Here is a 19,941-nt window from a genome sequence, read left to right on the forward strand (position 1 = left end):
TTTCTCAAAGTGGCTGCCGTGATGCAAGTCCAGGGGTGGCTCAGGATCCTTTGATAATATTTGAAATGTATCGATATCACTAAATTCAGTTTAACCATCTAGACTCTTTTATCAATCCTCACCAATCTCTTTGCCAAATATAGCAGATCTACAAGCTCACAATGTGTCGTGTGAGCTTGTAGATCGGCTATTTTTGGCTAATGTCTCCCTCACAGAATAGGGACACTGGGGTTCAAGTGGTAAATGTCAAGTATAAAGATCTTTTCAATCTGTCATAATGGAAACAGATATTCTCTCAAGTTTTCCTCCTGGCATGCTGTATTTTAGGGGTAAATATTTACATATTTACTTATCATTAATGACATAAACGTTAAGTAACAATGTCATTCAGTGGAAAACGTTATTTACAAGGGGTGCCCTGAGCCAAAAAGGGTCTTTAAGTGTCTCTTTGGCCCGGGGGCACCCAGTTCAACACCCACGTCAGCTCAGACTGAGTGAATAGTATATTCTGTATATATTCTGTATATTCTATCAGTAGACATAAGAATAGTCTAACGTACAATCTACCAGAGCAGTAAATATATGCATGACTAGGGCTTTAAGTGGCTCCTTGGCCCCGGGGCACCCAGTGGGTGCACCCATGCAGTTCAACACCCACGTCAGCACAGAGTCGTATTTTTTTTCGCTCTAAACGGGTTTCGGTCTTTAGGGCTGAAAGCAGGAAGTGACTGCGAAGCCCTGGACGGGAGGAGAGAAAAAAAAGGGGGGGAGGGAGAGAGAGAGAATAAGATTATTATATGAAATATACTTTTCACACAGCAAGAAATAATAATAAAAGATGGATTTGGGGACGAGGGGACGACTGTACCGGGCACCGGGTGAAGCAGGTCACCAGTGAGTATTGATAACGTTTGTCACGGCGGTGGATCGGCTGTGTTGTATGGAAGGAAGGAAGGAGAGAGAGAGAGGCAGAGAGCTGGAGCTGCTTTAGGGCGTAAGCGGGTCCTCGGCGGACAGCGTGCCCGGCTGAGGAGGCTCTGGGTCCCGCAGCGGGCAGGAGGGGAGGTCCGCTGGTTCCTTTGTGTGCTCCGGAGCTCCGCTAGTTTCAAGAGAGAGTGAGAGACGGACGGGCGTGTGGGTGGGGTTGTTTTTGGGAACGGGCGTGAATTCGTGCGAAACGCACGTATTGTCTGTGTGTGTGCGTGTATTTGTGGATGTGTTACAATGCGTTGGTTGGGTTTCATTGTGTCTTGTTCGTGGTTCTATTGTGTGGAGAGCTGCTGTTAGTGGGTCTTTAAAGTGGGCGTTCTCTTTAGGATCCATCTGACTGCTGCTGCTTGCTGCTGCAGTGATCCAGTGATCCAGTGGTCCTTAGAAGGTCTGGAGTGGAGATTATTAATTATGTACTGAATTTATGACCCAAAACCCACCAGGAATGAATAGATGAGATCTTGAGTCCTGCTGCGTCCTCTTGCGGGTGTTCAGGCTGAATGATGAGATGATGATGATGCACCACGTCGGGCGTTTTTAGTTTTTTGGGGCATTGGTTTATTCAAAGGAAAGAATATATTATAGATGGCTAAATGCTGAATACTATTTTGAAAAAACTATTCCGTGTCACGCCTGATTTATACTTATTTATCCTACGAAAAGTGCCAATCTACAAGATCCACAAGCATGACAACCCCCTATGCGTTGTGAACTTGTAGATCGGCGATTTTTTTTTTTTGGTACGAGACACGCTGTGCAACCAAGTGAAATCAGTTTTACTCAGTTGGGGTGCGGCAGAGATGTTCACATTTAGGAGGATAGCACGGATTCATTATTTGATCACATTTCTTGGTCTGTCTTTTAGATGAATGGACGGGTTCATATGCTCCATCTCCACTGGGGGGGCAGAGGATTGGGGTTGTCACCCCATGTTGTCTTTAAAGAGTCACTTTCGCCCGATGTTCTTCGAGTCGGGTGTTGCCTATAGTAGCCCATTACCGTTTGGGTGGAAAAGGGTTAGAGATTGATTGAAGGCTCGGCCAGCCAGTCACAACGCGGGAATGCCTTTAGGTGGGCGGGGTCTCTGTGTTGTAGTTCTACTGAAACAAAGACAGCAGAGGTGTCACAATGTTACCTGGCTGCAGTCAGTGATGGAAAGTAACTAAGTACATTTACTCAAGTACTGTACTTAAGTACAATTTTTTACTCTACTGGAGTATGTTCAATTTTCTATACTTTTACTTCTACTCCACTACATCTCAGAGGCAGATATTGTACTTTGTACTCCACTACAATTATTTGACAACTTTAGTTACTTTGTAGATTTGGATTATTATTACAAAACATACATTGACCACTTCAGCTCTATTTAAACTTTGTCTATTTTCAAAATATTTGTATACATTTGAAACTTGTGAAATGGGACATTCTTCATAATGAGTACTTTCTACTTTTGATACTTTAAAGGAGCACTTCACCCCTGGAAGAAGTTCCAGGGGTGACCACAGGGGGGACCACAGGGGGACCACAGCGTATCACTGCCTATAACTTCAACTCCCAGAATGCTTTGGTGCCTTGTGGCAGGGGAGGTTCCATGTGGGTGTGATCTCCAACAATAACACATCCAAACAGCATGCCAGTGTCGCCATGTCTGCTTATTATAAGCGGCTTCTTTCTAAAATGTAGTTGATATTTGGGCTTGTTTCCAAATGTTTTGATTGCTGTTTAAACCAGTGGTTCTCAAACATGTTCATGTATTTTTCCACAGACCCCCATCTGAAATTATAATTTGTGGCAGGGAGCCCCTAACAAATATGTGTCAAAAATATTCCACATTTTGAAAAGCAAATAAAAATATTTTGCAAAAAATCCACATTTTGGACTTTTTCCCCCTCAAGATTTTTTTGTAAATAGCAGATCTACAAGCTCACAATGGGTTGCGAAGCGTTGTGAGCTTGTAGATCAGCAATTTTCAAATATATAATATCCCATGTCTAGGTAAAGTGCTCTTGGCATAGTTATTTTTCTTTTGGGCTTGTTTTCATAGACCTGGCTGCTTATTTCTCTCACAATATCTGGCAACACTGGCTGTCCTCGCAAACGTTCATCTAGTTACATATTATGTCCAAGGATTCGTTAGTGATGTCATATCACTGGGACATATAAGTATCTTCATGCAGTTTCACTTCCGTGTCGCATAGTATTGACATCACTGTCACATCCTTGGTATTATGATCCTAGCCTTTCGTGACGGTGTTTGTTTACCAGCGCTGCTACTCCACGCTGTATTTTTTTTTTCAAGCTTGCGCTTATGAAACACTACACAGGATTATTATTTCATGTCAACATTCAAGTACAACTATCAGAAGATAACTCAGGTAAAGTAATGCCTCACTGCAAGGGCCGCTGGCCGCAGCTAATGGGAGTGGCCGAGTGGCGAAAGAAGGTTGAACAAAGTGTTACGGACACCCCATTGGGGCTGTCTTTTGAGATGGTCTGACTGAGACACGCCGAGACATGTAGTGCGGAAAGGAATGAGACCAATCTCTCATGATGCAAATAACGTCACGAATATTGCGAAGATTACTAGATATCTAAAAACACAGATTATTAAAAAAAAAAACCCAGGATCTTGTTTCTTGACTCCTAAACTTCATTAAAAGACCGAAAACTTCTTCCAGGGGTGAAGTGCTCCTTTAAGTACATTTTGATGCCAATACTTTTGTACTTTTACTCAAGTTTTTTTTTTATTTTAATCCGGACTTTTACTTGTAACAGAATACTACAGTATTGATACTTTTACTTAAGTAAACAATGTGAATACTTTTTCCACCACTGCATGTGGTGACTGGATACAGGAAGACTGGGCACCTGAGAGGTCTGGGCCTCAATGTGAAATAGGCCATGTTTCCTATTATGTGGAAAAAGTATGCTTTGGAAAATGATCTGAAATAATGTAGAAGTGTACATGATTTGAACATGCACGATACATTATTATATCAGACCTAAATGTACTCTTCAACTTCTTGTTTCTGCCAATAACGACTGGATATTGATTGATTGATGTTAATATTTTATTAGACAGAAATGTAAAAACAGCACGAGTATACAGTCAAACACTTTGTCTAAAAGCATAACACAAAAAAAGTCATTGCGGTCTTGTTTCCATTGGGGTCATAGGTATTCAATTCATCAACATAACAACACAAAAATACCTCCAAACATTGCTATCCACAGGTTTTGTTGCAATTTGTTTAAATTGTTGGAATATTTTAGCCTGGTAAACCATCTCAGACTAGGAATATTGGGCCTTAAATGTCAAATGTTCAAGGATGTTCAAATCACGTAGAGGCTACTTTACCTTATTTCACTTCCTCAAAATGAAATAAAACTATACCGCTCTCAAAATCATCATCATTCAGTTTAATTTAAATCACTGGTTCTCAAAGTAGGGTCCTTCCGGGGACCCCCAGGGGTCCTTGAGTCCTTGATTTTCAGTTAGGATTAGGAACCAAATGGACCCTTTCAGATCTGTAACTCTCAGAGTTATATGGGGGTCCGTGGCCTAATGCATAGCAAAATAGAGATCCTTGAAATTGAAAAGTTTGAGAACCAATGATTTAAATCACTGGTTCTCGAAGTGCGGTCCGGGTACCCGGTAACCCAGCAAAATGTGTTAATACAGCATCACAATCATTTTAACCTCTTTGTCTTTATCCATATTTTATACCATGGCGTGGCTATCTAAATAGCAGATATGTTACAAGCCCAGCTTGTACATACTGTATGCCGAGCTTGTACATATGCACTTTTTTTTTTTACATAAATCATCTCTTGTGCGGGTCCCTGACACAAAACCTTTTCAGATGGGGGTCTGTGGCCAAATACATATCCATTTGGGGGTCCTTGGCACAAAAAAAGTTTGAGAACCAGTGATATAAAAGGTTCCCTGGCTAATGAGCCTTATATGCCTTAATACATTATAATTGCCCTCTATAACTAAAATTGAAAATTAAAAACACCTTAAATATTTTATTTATTTTATAAATCGTTCATCTTTCACTCAATAGGGACAACTCCCGTTGCAAGTTGACAATTTGTCCATGTGTGGTCCAGCCCTATGGAATAGTATGTGCTAATATTTAAAATATTGTTTTGATGCTCATATTAACCTTAGGAAGTATGAAGTAGTTTTTTATTAGATTAACTATTTATAAAATATTAAAGGTGTTTTTATTTTTCAATTTTAGTTATAGAGCACCGAAGTCCTGTCGTCACTGCCAGTAGAGGGCGCTTTCCGCAGGTTCATGGCTTTACTTTTTGTATTGATATCCTCATTGGGGAATCTTAGATCGCTTCATATAAGAACTGTGTTCCAAAAATAAACACACCACCCTGGCGTTTTTACTCATATGGATATGAAGCATCGACTGAAGGTGTAAATGTACACATTTACCCAAAGAGTAACACAATATAAACACTAGAAACGAGTCAAACAACCCAAAGACTACATTTCCCATGAACGTGGCTGCTGTGGGGACAGTGATTTCAGACCCGGAAGTAGTAGTTCTTAAGACTTTTAAGGCAGAATTAATTCCATTTTCGCCAGAAACAGGCTGTATCAAATATGAATGAATATCATAAACGATGCAGAGCCACCCCCCTGACAAAAACGCCAGGGTGGTGTGTTTATGTTTGGAACACAGTTCTTATATGACGTGATCTAAGATTCCCAAATGGGGATTTCAACACAAAAAATAAAGCCACAAACCCGTGGAACAGCGACCTCTAGTGGCAGTGACGTCAGACTTCGGTGCTCTCTAGAGGGCAATTATTATGTATTAAGGCATTAGGCTTATTAGCCAGGGAGCCTTTTAAATGAAAGCGTTATGAACGTTTTCATTCAGCTTACATGTCGTTGTTGTTGTTGTTATGGTTGTGTTGCCAGGCAGGCTCAGAGGTGGTTCAACACGTCTGACATCACGGCGGCTCACCAGAACAGCCTGCTCAAGCAGCTGAACCAGCAGCGGCACCAGGAGCGCTTCTGCGACTGCAGCGTGCTGGTGGAGGGCCAGCTGTTCCGCGCCCACCGCAACATCCTGTTCGCCAGCAGCGGCTACTTCCGCATGCTGCTGTCGCAGCAGGGGTCCGCCTCCGAGGGGGAGGGGCTCCCCGACGCCACCGCCAGCGCCACCTTCGACGCCTTCAGCCCCGAGACGTTCGCCGTCATCCTGGACTTCATCTACTCGGGCCAGCTGGAGCTCTCGGGCCACAACGTGATCGAGGTTCGGTTTGGTTTATTATAGCATCAATGTATACAAAAAGAAGCATACATACATATCGTTGCTGTTTGGCAGAAACCTCCTATCCTTCACATTATTTTATTTTTATTTTTTATCTCACGATTTTGTAACCCATTTTTTTTCACCCAGTGCCAATTGCCTGAGCTGTAATCCTGGGCGCTACTCTCCCTCTGCCAGCCTGGGGAGAGCCCCGAACTGAGCTCATGCTTCCTTCAATGCATGAGGAGTGAGCATCTTATCACCTGACAGGGGGGAGTTTCCCCGGTTGGACGTAGCGCGTGGAAGGAACACGTTATTCCAACCAGTTCCTTTCCCCTCCATCAGGCGCCCCGGCTGACCAGGGGGAGGCAGTATAGAGACCAGGATTACTGCATGTTTTTTGCGAGGGTACCTACCCCCTAGGGGACACGAGGAGAACATGCAAACTCCACACAGAAAGGTCTTTTCGCCAACCCCACCTAGGGTTTGGGCACTGATGCTATTCTTCATATTCTAACTTTTTTTGTACATTAATGCGCTACTTGATCGTACTACAGCATCACACAAAAGTATACAAAGTAGGCTTCGCGCCGCGTTTCGAACTTGCAGATCTGCTATTATTGCTATTTGTGAATTTGAATCCTGAACAGTAAAGCTCCTTACACACCGGGGGCGATTTTTTCATGCAAATAATAAGTGTTTTTTTTAACCTTATAAAGTCAATGCAAGCTTCCATGGAGCGAAAAAGCGAAGCGAAAAAGCGTCTTTTAATTATTCGGAACGAGTCCGAATTTTGCGTATATTCGCATAATCGCCGGTGTGTAATGACCTTAACAGTTTTGGACATATAAGGATGATATCACAATTAAGAAATGAGTTTACGGAAGAAAGCACATAGGCCTATTTGGAATCCTTTCCTTAACCAGTTCCAATCCTATATATATGTCACAGGTAAATTGGCATTCCAGGTAAATTGGAAGTGGAGCGCTTGTTTTTAGGCGTGGGGCGGGGCTGCGAGGCGGGGCTTTTCGAGACAGGGTTTTTTACGCGAGGCTCGCGAGGAGGAGGAGGAGGCGCGATGCCGGGCTTTGATACGAGCCGGCGCGAGGAGGAGGAGGCGCGAAGCGGGGCTTTGATACGAGGCGGCGCGAGGAGGAGGAGGAGGCTTTGATGCGGGGCTTTGATGCGACGCGGACCGCACGTGATAATAGTTATTGTCCATGACGGAGGCGCGCCGACTCAGCAGAGCTTGAGGCCGAGGAGGCGCGCCCTCGCGCCTCCAGGCGCGAGTGCCCGCGCCGACCGGCTGAAGGTCTGCTGAGTCAAATCAGCGTGTGTGCGCATGCACACACGCACATGCGTGCGCACACATGCGTGTGCATGTGTGCATGCGCACACATGCACACGCACACACGCATGTGCATGCGTGTGGATTCAGTGTGGATTCAGTGTGCATTCATTGCCCTCTAGCGTTGGTTCTACAGAATTGCCTGGGGGGCGGTGAAAACAAGCGCACCTTTTCCAATTTACCTGGAATGCCAATTTACCTGTAACATATATACTTGGTTGACTGGAGTACCCCAGGGCTCTGTACTAGGTAAGTTAGTGTTTCCCTCTACACCATATCTCTTCACCAATAATAGCCAATCTAAGCTCACTACGCAAGTGGTTAATGGAAGAGTTTGTTAAAAAAAAACAGGCATACAAAAATTAATAAGGACAAAACAAAAGTCCAAGCACATAAAGAAGTAAAAACACAAACCTTTTTTGAGTCATGGAGACCTTTCATTGAATATTTTAATAACCAGACTCCAGAATAGAATGCTCTGTGGGCTGCCAGTGTATCGGACAGTGGATTTCAGTGTCTTTCCCACTGGTGTATGACACAATGACTGTGACCCATGATGTGACCCATGACCGTGCTTGTACCTAAAAAAAAGTATTAGTATTTATTTTCTGTTATGTTGTTGTTGCCTTGCTTTGTTGTTCTGTTTATTTGTTGTCTTTTGTTTGGGGGGGACTGCATGTTGTCTTTTGGTTTGTCTTGTGATGTGAAAAAGAAAAAAATGGGGGGTGACTTTACATGCAATGACTTTTGCCATATGCTATTTAATTGTCCCCAATAAAAAAGTATAAAAAATAAAATCAAACATAAACTCAAAACCTGAATAGATTAGAAACACAGGAAAATAAACGACAGAAAAACTGAAGAAATTAGTCAGAATTACATATCGGTACTTGATCACAAGCAATCGCAAGCTTGTACATCTGCTATTATTGAAAGTTTTTGAAAAATCTTGAAAGTGTTGAAAATCTTGCACAAAACCAGATGGGGGGTCAAATGTATATCATGTTGGGGGTCCTTGGTACGAAACAGTTTGAGAACTACTACTGATTTAGAAGGTATTTGTAGAATCGGACTCAGGTCTTGATGGGTTAATGATCATGTCTAGAGAGAATTCCACAACATGGGGGTAGTATGACGGTTAAAGTTAAAGTCATTTATTTTTGCCTTGTTGAGCAGGTGATGTCGGCGGCCAGCTACCTGCAGATGAACAACGTCATCAGCTACTGTAAGAACTTCATCAAGTCCTCGCTGGACATCAGCATCAAGGAGGAAGAGGAGGAGTGCTGCGTGGCCCTGCCTGAGGTCTGTGGCTTCACCACGCCCCCTGGTGGCGGCGTTGGGGACGACGCGTTGGACCAGCAGCAACAGCGGGCTCCGTGTTCCTCCGTCAGCCCCCCGCCCGCGCTCTGGACGCACGACAACAGCAGGTACAGGGCTCTCACTATAGGACTGTCACGATTATGACATTTTACATGATGATTAGTCACAGAAATAATTGCTGATTAACGATTTAATTGTGGTTGTTTTGCCATTGGACCCTGGAACATTATGAATAACAGTTACATTTCTGTTTGGCTTTTAGGCTTTGAAGTAGCACAGGGCAGATATTATGACAAATGACCTAAATATACAAAGAAATGACTGACATATTTAATCATTTTATATTAGTTTATATAGTTGGGTGGGAATAGTAGGAAGAAGGCTACAGTACATTACAGTAGGATACAACAGCAGTGACTGACAACACAGAAATGTGTGTGGGGAGGAATTAATTGGCATAACGACTAAATTTGGGAGAAAAATGTGGTAAAGAATTATTGGCTACTCTAAATAAATGAATAAAGCAAAGCCTACAGTATTATTGAAAAGTACTGTACAAAGACATTTATTTGATTGATTTATTTGGACGTCATGTTAAGAAAGAGAAGTACATGAAAAATATGTTTTCCACTGGGATAACACGGCAAGGATAAAAACACAATAAAGTCAAAGACTTATTTCCATTGTGGTCCTTAACTGACCATTACCATTACAGTATAATCAAAATAAATAATATACAATGGAAAAACAGGCCATACACTCAATAACTTTGGAAAACGACATGGTGGAAAATCTGACGTTCCTGTTAATTTCAACCAGCTGTTTTTATACAGACAACGGATTATGCTAAAATAATTGGCAATTGGGGCGATTATTATATAATAACTGTGACAGGCCTAACACCAGGTCCCAGCCGGGCTTCCTGGTGAAGGATCCGGACGGGGAAGCGCCGTCGCTGGAGATGAAGGTGGAGTCCAACAGCCCCACGCACGACCTCGGCAGGGACGAAGACGACATGCACGACCCCCACGACCCCTTGTTCACCCTGCCCGGCCCGGAGCGCCGGCGAAGCAGAGCCAAGAGGAGAGCGGCGCCTTACTCCTCTCGCTCCTCCGCCGCCGCCCAGCGCCAGGAGTCCCTGGAGATCCAGGAGGCCAGGGCGCAGAAGGCGGAGAAGGCGGAGGAACTGTACGCCACCCTGCCAACCATCCTGGGGTTCATCGGAAACTTCAACAAAGGTGAGCGGGGACAGGATGTCGTCGGGCGGAAACCTCTTATCTCCATATTTTAACTCATTGAGTGCCAGATTATTAATATTTTTTTAAACGTTTTGTTTATTCGTTTTTGTTCTTTTACTTTACTCATAGGTAGTACAATTGAGTGCCAGAATTGCCAGAATTATTTCTATATTATGTTGTCCCAGTGCCAGAGTTTTTTTCAAAGTAAAAAAAGTGCTTAGGAAGCGAGATAGAGCCTTTTTCTGTTATACGTTAAACAAGGAGTGGATGGAGCTGCAAATCTTCAGATAATGATATCTTGGGTTCTGAACATGTTTTTCAAAACAAATCTTTTTTTTCTCTTTTTTTCTTTTACTTTTTTTTCAAAAACACGTCAAACACGTCATTGGCACGTTGCGCCATAGCGGTAAAAACACGTGAAACACGTTAACTAATGGCACTCAATGAGTTAACTTTTTGTGTTAATTAACGCCCCTACTTGATTATACTACAGTACGTCAGTGGTGGAAAAAGTACTCAAATGTTTTACTTAAGTGAAAGTATCAATACTGCAATGTAGAAGTACTCCGTTACAAGTAAAAGTCCGGAATTCAAAATTTACTTGAGTAAAAGTACAAAAGTATTGCTATCAAAATTGACTTAAAGTACCAAAAGTAAAAGTACTAAAATGTTTGAAAATAGCAGATCTACAAGCTCTCAACGCGTCGCATTGCGACGCGTTGAGAGCTTGTAGATCTGCTATTTTCAAATACCTAGGTATGAAATAGGGCTAAAGTGGTTAATGTATGTATTATAATGTAATAATTTATATCTGCAAAGTAACTAAAGTAACTAAAGTTTTCAAATAATTGTAGTGGAGTAAAAGTACAATATTTGCCTCTGAGATGTAGTGGAGTGGAAGTAAAAGTATAGACAATTGGAAATACTACTTAAGTACAGTACTTGAGTAAATGCACTTACTTAGTTACTTTACACCACTGCAGTACATCGTCACAAGTAGCAGATCCGCAAGCTCGAACGCGATGCGTTTTGAGGTTGTAGATCTGCTACTTTTGCTGTTTTTGAATTTGATCCCTGGAAAGTAACAGTTTTGGACATATGAGGTTTCTTTCCACCCGACAGAGACGATATGAGAAAGAAATTCATAAAATCAACGGAATTCCATGATTTTTTTTCTCTCACAATTGCTATCAGGAGGATGTGGAAATTGATGTGAAGAGTTCACACTGTAGTTAAAAGAGGAGCCACTAGATGGCAGTAGGGTACTTTGCTTACAACAGCTTGTGTTTCCTCACCTGCAAACAGCCACATTGTCTTCTTTTTTCAAACAGTGTGATTTGAACATTTTAAATCGAATCGGGACCTTACATTTTTTGTCAAATCAAATTTGAGAAACGTGACACCCACTTTGACAAGTCAAAGTTATGAGACGCAACAGTAGGTTTACTTTAAGGTAGTTTGAAAAAGCCTTTAAAAGTATTCAAAGGAGGCAGTGCTTAGACCAGTGTATATCAACCCTGGCAAACGTCCCAATTTTGGGCCGGGGCTACTGCTGAGGTGTGCCGCGCCGTTTGAAGGAGGTTTGAAAAAAAATCATTTTTTTTTTTTTTTTTAAACAATAATAATAATCAGGCATGCAAACAGCCCCGAGGTGAAAAGGGTGACAACATGCTGTTTTATTTCGGGTCAGGTGTCACACTATTGCCCTATTTGGATTCAAAACGGCTAGTGGAAGCTGAAAAGCTACAAGTTTGCATGTCTGAATAATGCAAAAACAGAAATATTTGTTTGCATTTGCTTTTTTTCTCCCCCATATATTTTCATGATAAAAAAGTGCGTATCGTATCGAAATCGTATCGAAGTTGTGTGCCCAATATCGTATCGTATCGTTTCGTGAAATGTGAAAATCGGCACACCCCTAGTGTGTGTATATAGATATACCGTATATATATATAATTATATATACCGTATATCTAGGTGTGCCCTGGGATCTTTTGGCTATGCCAGGTGTGCCTTGGCACAAAAAAGGTTGATAGACACTGGCTTAGACAGCCCTAAAAAAAAAGTGTTAATTTAAAAATCTCAGTATTGTGACACTGTCAGTATATTGCAGTGCAAAGTCATATTTTGCAGCTCAAGCAGTTTTCATCGAGCTTTTCTTTGGTAGAATGACTGTGACCCGTCATTCAGTTTCACTGAAACATAATAGAAATCTGGTTTAAAAAGTGAGTGAAAAATAATTTCCAAAGAATTTCGCTCTCCACAGATAACCCATCCATGCGCTTTAAGTGCCCCTTTTGTACGCACACCGTGAAGAGGAAGGCGGACCTGAAGCGCCACCTGCGCTGTCACACGGGGGAAAGGCCGTACCCCTGTCAGGCCTGCAACAAACGCTTCACCCGCCTGGAGCACCTCCGAAGCCACGTGGAAACGGTACGCTCACCTACATACACGCCTCCGTAGCCACGTGGAAACGGTACGCTCACCTACATACACGCCTCCGAAGCCACATGGAAACGGTACGCTCACCTACATACACGCCTCCGAAGCCACGTGGAAACGGTACGCTCACCTACATACACGCCTCCGAAGCCACGTGGAAACGGTACGCTCACCTACATACACGCCTCCGTAGCCACGTGGAAATGGTACGCTCACCTACATACACGCCTCCGTAGCCACGTGGAAGCGGTACGCTCACCTACATACACGCCTCCGTAGCCACGTGGAAGCGGTACGCTCACCTACATACACGCCTCCGTAGCCACGTGGAAACGGTACGCTCACCTACATACACGCCTCCGTAGCCACGTGGAAACGGTACGCTCACCTACATACACGCCTCCGTAGCCACGTGGAAACGGTACGCTCACCTACATACACGCCTCCGTAGCCACGTGGAAACGGTACGCTCACCTACATACACGCCTCCGTAGCCACGTGGAAACGGTACGCTCACCTACATACACACCTCCGTAGCCACGTGGAAACGGTACGCTCACCTACATACACGCCTCCGTAGCCACGTGGAAACGGTACGCTCACCTACATACACACCTCCGTAGCCACGTGGAAACGGTACGCTCACCTACATACACGCCTCCGTAGCCACGTGGAAACGGTACGCTCACCTACATACACGCCTCCATAGCCACGTGGAAACGGTACGCTCACCTACATACACGCCTCCGTAGCCACGTGGAAACGGTACGCTCACCTACATACACACCTCCATAGCCACGTGGAAACGGTACGCTCACCTACATACACGCCTCCGTAGCCACGTGGAAACGGTACGCTCACCTACATACACGCCTCCGTAGCCACGTGGAAACGATACGCTCACCTAGAGACGCATGCCTTCATAGCCACGTGGAAACATAGCCGTGTTTTTTTTCCCCATCACTTCCATTTTCACTTATTTATCCTGTGTCCTGTATGATAAATCTCTCTCCTGATTGGATGAAATTAGTATCCCGCACCTAAAAGTACGAACGGACGGCCCATACGCTAGATCGCGTATTTTTATCGCTTTTGTTTTTGGTGTTATCTGACTTTCATAATGACAGAAACCTCGCCACAGTGTTTTTGTCCCAAATGGGCCGCCGTAGTGTTTACAAGTAAGTGGAATCACGGGTGAAATCTCGTCTTGCGTCCGCTCAGATTTTTAGCTGCGGTGGACTCGGGATGGAGTTATGAACATTTTCTAGTGTACCACTCATCCTAGGATATAACAACATCATATAAAGGTAAGGAAAAGGCTAGTCCGGAATTCTTCTTAAGCCATTAAGACCTTAGGCGATTCTTAAAACATTTGTAAATCCTAAGATAGCAGATCTACAAGCTCATAGCTTTTATATCTGCTATTTTTGAATAACCAAAGAAATCTAAAGTGACACAGATGCGTTCCAGGTCTTAACTCTCTCAGTGCCAATGAAATAAAAAAAATATTGCGAACTGTGCCAGCAATTCTTTTATTTTTTTCAAAGTGAAAAAAAAGTGCTTAGGAAGCGAGATACAGCCTTTTTCAGTTATAAGTTAAACAAAGAGTGGATGGAGCTGCAAATCTTCAGATAATGATATATTGGGTTCTGAACATTTAAAAAAAAAAAATATATATATATATATATATATATATATATATATATATATATTTATTTTTTAAAACTCGGGATTTCTCGTTCTGGCACTGAGGGTATTCAGAAAAAACTCAGGATAACTCGGGGCCTGGCACTGAGATAGTTTTAATGGGTTGTTAACACACATAGACAAGCGCATACACCAGAACTGATACCAAAACCCATAGTAAAACAAAATCATAGATTCTTCTATTTGTCTAACATTTCTGTCCAATCTCATTCCTTGTTCCCGTTCCCACACTCCCCTACAGATCCACCAGGCCAGGAAGTTGGTGTGCAGGAAGTGTAAGTGTCAGGTGACCGAGGAGACGGGACACGTGGTGTGCGAGGGCACGCGGCGCTACCGCATGTGCACGGCGTGCATCCAGGACGTGGGCTGTGACAACATGCCCAGCCTGGACAGTCTGGAAGAGGAGAACGGCGAGGACGGGCCCGCGCTGCTACTGGGAGTGGACGGCGAGGAGGAGGGCGACAGGTCCTGGCTGGGGACCGACGGGGACGACGACCTGGCGGAGGACTCGGGGGCCGACCTCATCATCCAGGAGGTGGATGACAGTGACGTGGAACTGCAGTGAACGTCCCATAGAGCACCCGAAGTCTGACATGATTTACACACCTTAACCCATTAAGACCTGGAACTGTGTCATTTTTAGATTTGAGCTAAAAAGCATTATTTTACACTTTGAGCTATTCAAAAATAGCAGATATACAAGCTCATAGCGCGGCACCGAGTGCCGCGCTACGAGCTTGTAGATCTGCTATTTTTGAAAAATCGTGAAAATGTGCGCAAATCTTTGAATATATATATTTTTAAAGCGACCTTGTAGATCTGCCATTTTTGAAAAATGGTGAAAATGTGCAAATCTTTGAATATATATATTATATTAAAGCGAACATTTTTAACTCAAATCTTTGCTTCTGGGGGGTCCCTGGAACAAAATATTTTGATGGGGGTCCGCGGCCAAATACATATATACATCATTTTGGGGGTCCTGGACATAAAAAAGATTGAGCACCACTGATATAGGAAACATACGTTTTTCAGAATACTGTTGAGATTTAGGAGACATGTAGAATCGGCTTCAGGTCTCAATGGGTTAACTGGGTTGTGTTTTTCCCCCCCCATTCTGAATTCCCATAGACGCGTTTAATATCGCGTCAAATAAGAACTGCGTTCCAAAAATGAACAAATGATCCCGGCGGTTTTACTCTTATGGATATGATGAAGCATCAACTGACGGTGAGAAAACGCTAATGTTACTTCTGCCGAATTAGTAAAATTTTCGCCAGAAACAGACTGTATCAAATATATGAGTGACTGACTATCATAAACGATTACAGAGCCACCTCCCTGACAATATCGCCGAGACAGTTTGTTTATTTTTGGAACACGATTCTTATACGAGACGATTCCAAGATGACCCAATGTTATTCTCCATAGAGAAATTACTTCTACGACCCAGGGGAATGAACGAGTGACGTCAGGACGATCTGTGCTCTGTTGTTGGACGGGAACCAAAGAGCTGGGGCGTGCTGGGAGGTGTCTGCAGACATGCATGCGTTGGCCTGGGTGGAAGCCATGATTTATATGCAAAATAAATGTATGCACAAAATTGCTTGTTCAATATTGATTATGTAAATTAGCAGATTAATATAACCGTTTAAATGCAGCCAGTTAGTCGTTATTACAACCAGAGGAAAACTGTCGACGTTGCCAGCTAAATAGAAGGCTTCGTTCCTTAAAGAATTGCAGTATCCAAAGCGTACTGTGCGTCTTGCATGCGTTTTCATGCGTTTTCATTTGTTTGGATAGATGATTACGTAATGACTCAAAGTTATGTTTCACATGCATGTAAAAAAAAAGTCTGATAAAGGTGACAAATCGTCACTGTCACTGTCAGGTGAAAACCTTGTGTCCAAAGAAATCCGTTACTTGTCAGGAAATGGAAAAAAACTTGCAAGCTCTTGTTTATACTTTCATTGGTTTAATATTTATAAAACCCCCAGACACACTAACCACTTTGTCCTTAAAGGAGTAGTTCACCCCAAAAAATTTAAGCCTTGAATTCATGGAGATTGTTTTGTTTTTGTCGCATTCCTAAGCCAATGATTTGATGACCGGCGGAGTCTCCGGTAGTAGACTTGCAAAGTCTCCTACAGGTGATCATCAAATTATTGGCTTAGGAATGCGATTATTGCATTAGGAATGCGACAAAAACAAACAAAAATCATCATGAATTCAAGGCTACGTGGGGTGTGTAATTGATCGAAAGTAAGTACTTTTTTGGGTGAACTACTCCTTTAACCACTTAAACCCCAGCATCCTTATGAATATGAAAGCTTGTCGATCGAGCCTTCCACACAATAACAGCAAACAGAAAAGACACTAGTATAGAGCCCTGAGGGACTCCGGTCAACCATAATGGGGTTTAAGTGGTTAAAATGTTTTAAAAAATTGGCAATTATTTCGATACTCTTGTACGACAATGTAGGACATTCATTCGTGGAAAAAGGTTGAACATTTCAGAAATTCAAGGTTTCTGCCCGACGGCAACAAAATTATATATAGTATTCCGTGCCAATACTTTTTGCTAACGTCTTGTGCTTGCCTCACAGCTGTTTTGATATGTGCTACAATATGAATTAAATGAATGGCATTTATTATTTATTTTCTTTTGTACTTTTTCACAAGATATATATTTTTATAGATTGATTTATTATGGTCTTCCACTTGCAGTGTCATATTTTCAGAGGGCAAGCTTAAATATGCTGTAATTGAAGTCTCTGAATGGTGATGTCGGGTGAGCCAAAATCAGACGGAAATGTTGTGGCTTGTCATAATAAATGAAAAAATAATTCCTTTTTTTATGTGTCCTTGGAACTTGCAATAGTAAAGTTTCTCTTTCTGGCCTGTGTGTGTGTGTGTGTGTGTGTGTGTGTGTGTGTGTGTGTGTGTGTGTGTGTGTGTGTGTGTGTGTGTGTGTGTGTGTGTGTGTTCTACATCCTGTTCCACATCCTGTTCCACCTGGAGGAGAAGGCGATGTACCTGAAAGGAAAGCTACAGGAGTGTGTGTGTGTGTGTTGGGTTTGTTGCCTAACAAATGAAAATTAAATATATTCACAAATGTCTTTGCTGTTCTTTTTTTTTTTACATTTCGTGAATTAAAATCAATACAAACAGTTGGTTGTTTAGACAAGAAAAGTATACTTGTGTGTGCATTCATCATGAAATGGCATTTGTAAATCTTCAATTCTGCATGTGAATTGTTATGATTTTCAACGACATTCTATAGCATGATTAATATTTATTTGGCCGCTCAGTGTCAGTATCATGTCAGATGGGGATCTGACATGATACTGACACTGACAATGGTACTGACCATGATACTGACAGGATATTGACCATGCTACTGACATGTCAGATACTGACCATGATACTGACAGGATATTGACCATGCTACTGACATGTCAGATACTGACCATGATACTGACAGGATTGTGACATCATTCTGACCATGATACTGACCATGACTAACGATGAAACTGACATGATACTGACATCAGAATCAGAAGACTTAATTGCCATTTGGTTTGGTACAGATGATACTGATATGATACTGACCATGGTACTGAGTCTGACCTTGCAGCAAACACTGCATGAGGGTTAAGGTTGTCTGTGGTCTTTATGAAGACCAAAGAAAAGTATTAAGAGTACTGACAATAGCAATGCGTTGTGAGCTTGTAGATCTGCTATTTATGACAAGCACTGCCTCACCAAGACCAATTCTAAATCAGGCTTCAGCAGTGGTGGACAGTAACAAAGTACATTTATTTCAAATATAGTGAAAATTGCAGATCTACAAGTTCACAAGACACGATGTGACAACGTGAGCTTGTAGATCTGCTATTTTCACTATTATATTGGTTGAAAATGTTTTTGGAAATATCTACTTTTCAGTACAGCAATTCATTGATATGAAAAAAATGCATTTTGTAATAACTTTTTACTTTTCAATACTTGAAATAGGGCATACGTAAATGATCAATTCATAATATAATTGTTCCCTTCCTAGAAATGTAGTGGAGTCAAAAGTACAATATTTGTCATAAGTAAGTAAACCTTGCCGAGCCCTGAGGCCCATAGGGCAGGAGCCTATCTCCTGTTTCCTTAGCATGAGGCAGCTTGATGTCAACGCCTGAACATGACGCTAATATGTCATAGGGACTTACCCCAATTCAATCTTTAAAGGTTCTATGACATTGATTTTCACTTTTATTTTTTTTGGGTGGTGAAACCGCCCCTATATGTGAGGTTTGGATATTTGCACACCAAATCCTGCGCTGTGATTGGCCACAAATGTACCCCCCTAACCCTGCACCGTGATTGGCCAATCACAGTCTATTCATGCAGGACTGTGATTGGCTAGGGAAACATGACATAAATAGGACCATAACTTAAAAAAAACATAAATGTGTTTTTTTTAAGTTATGGTTTCTTCCATCACTTCTTCCATCACTTCTTCCATCACTGTGATGACCACTGTGACCACACCGCCCACTTCACACTGGGTGTGATTTTTTTATGTTTTTTGGGGGGTTCTATGACCTCAATTACACCGCAAAGACGTGAACTTTGAACATTCAGTGGATTTTCTGTGGTCTGCTATAGACAGGAAGGGCAGGGTCAGAGAGAAAGGGGCGGAGCTATAGACAGGAAGGGGCGGAGATAGAGATATAGGGGCAGAGCTATATACAGGAAGGGGTGGAGTTAGATAAAAGGGGCAGAGCTATAGACATGAAGGGGAGGTGTTAGCAAGAAAGGGGTGGAGCTATAGACAGGAAGGGGAGGAATTATAAATAAAGGGGTGGAGCTATAGACAGGAAGGTGCAGAGTTAGATAGAAATGGGTGGGGCTATAGACCGGAAGGGGAGGAGTTATCAATAAAGGGGTGGAGCCATAGACAGGAAGGGCGGAGTTAGCGAGAAAGGGGCGTAGCTATAGACAGGAAGGGGCGGAGTTAGAGAGAAAGGGGCGGAGCTATAGACAGGAAGGGGGAAAGTTAGTAAGAAAGGGGCGAAGCTATAGACCGGAAGGGCGGAGTTGGAGAGAAAGGGGCGGAGCCATAGACAGGAAGGGGAGGAGTTAGCAAGAAAGGGGCGGGGCTATAGGCAGGAAGGGACGGAGTTAGAGAGAACGGGGTGGAGCTATTGACAGGAAGGGCAGAATTAGAGAGAAAGGGGTGGAGCCATAGACAGGAAGGGGATGAGTTAGCAAGAAAGGGGCGGCCTTAGCGAGAAAGGGGCGGAGCTATAGACAGGAAGGGGAGGAGTTCGCAAGAAATGATCTGTGATCATTTTGACGTTGCACACATCCCGGAAGTAAACTAGCTATGGCACTCTGATTAAAATCATGTCAGAAAATGAAAGGAAACAAAAGTCTGACTATACTAAGTCAGAGTCAAGCTTTACAAAATGTAAGTTGTGTAAAAAATAGTCTGACTATACTAAGTTGTTATTTGTTTGTTTAAGTCAGGCTATACTCTACTCAGAGTCATAAGTTTACAAAATGTACTAAAGTACAGTGAATGTCTGTGCGGTTTGTCTCCATCACTGAAAATAACGTA

The 19,941-nt window shown here is 42.6% G+C and overlaps 1 protein-coding gene across 2 annotated transcripts; it reads left to right on the forward strand.

Moving 5' to 3' along the window:
- Positions 1-730: 730 nt before the first annotated feature.
- zbtb8a (zinc finger and BTB domain containing 8A) lies at positions 731-15,061 on the forward strand. 2 transcript variants are annotated; one of them, XM_080413206.1, is made up of 6 exons: positions 731-894; positions 5,939-6,275; positions 8,797-9,047; positions 9,835-10,178; positions 12,445-12,611; positions 14,569-15,061. In XM_080413206.1, the coding sequence occupies exons 1-6, from the start codon at positions 839-841 to the stop codon at positions 14,890-14,892; spliced, it is 1,479 nt and encodes a 492-aa protein (XP_080269332.1). In that variant the 5' UTR covers positions 731-838; the 3' UTR covers positions 14,893-15,061. The 2 variants fall into 2 exon arrangements, with proteins under 2 accessions (XP_080269332.1, XP_080269333.1); XM_080413207.1 differs by having other exon boundaries at positions 9,847-10,178; positions 14,569-15,058.
- Positions 15,062-19,941: the final 4,880 nt, after the last annotated feature.

The sequence above is a fragment of the Gymnoscopelus braueri genome, assembly GCF_963280865.1.
Source record: "Gymnoscopelus braueri genome assembly, chromosome: 19".
NCBI lineage: Eukaryota > Metazoa > Chordata > Actinopteri > Myctophiformes > Myctophidae > Gymnoscopelus > Gymnoscopelus braueri.

Excerpts from the sequence above, each read along its gene's own strand:
- zbtb8a (XM_080413206.1), top strand. The coding sequence starts at position 839 with ATGGATTTGGGGACGAGGGGACGACTGTACCGGGCACCGGGTGAAGCA. Across the intron at positions 6,276-8,796 it reads CGGGCCACAACGTGATCGAG|GTGATGTCGGCGGCCAGCTA; the intron begins GTTCGGTTTGGT and ends CTTGTTGAGCAG. Across the intron at positions 9,048-9,834 it reads TGGACGCACGACAACAGCAG|GCCTAACACCAGGTCCCAGC; the intron begins GTACAGGGCTCT and ends TAACTGTGACAG.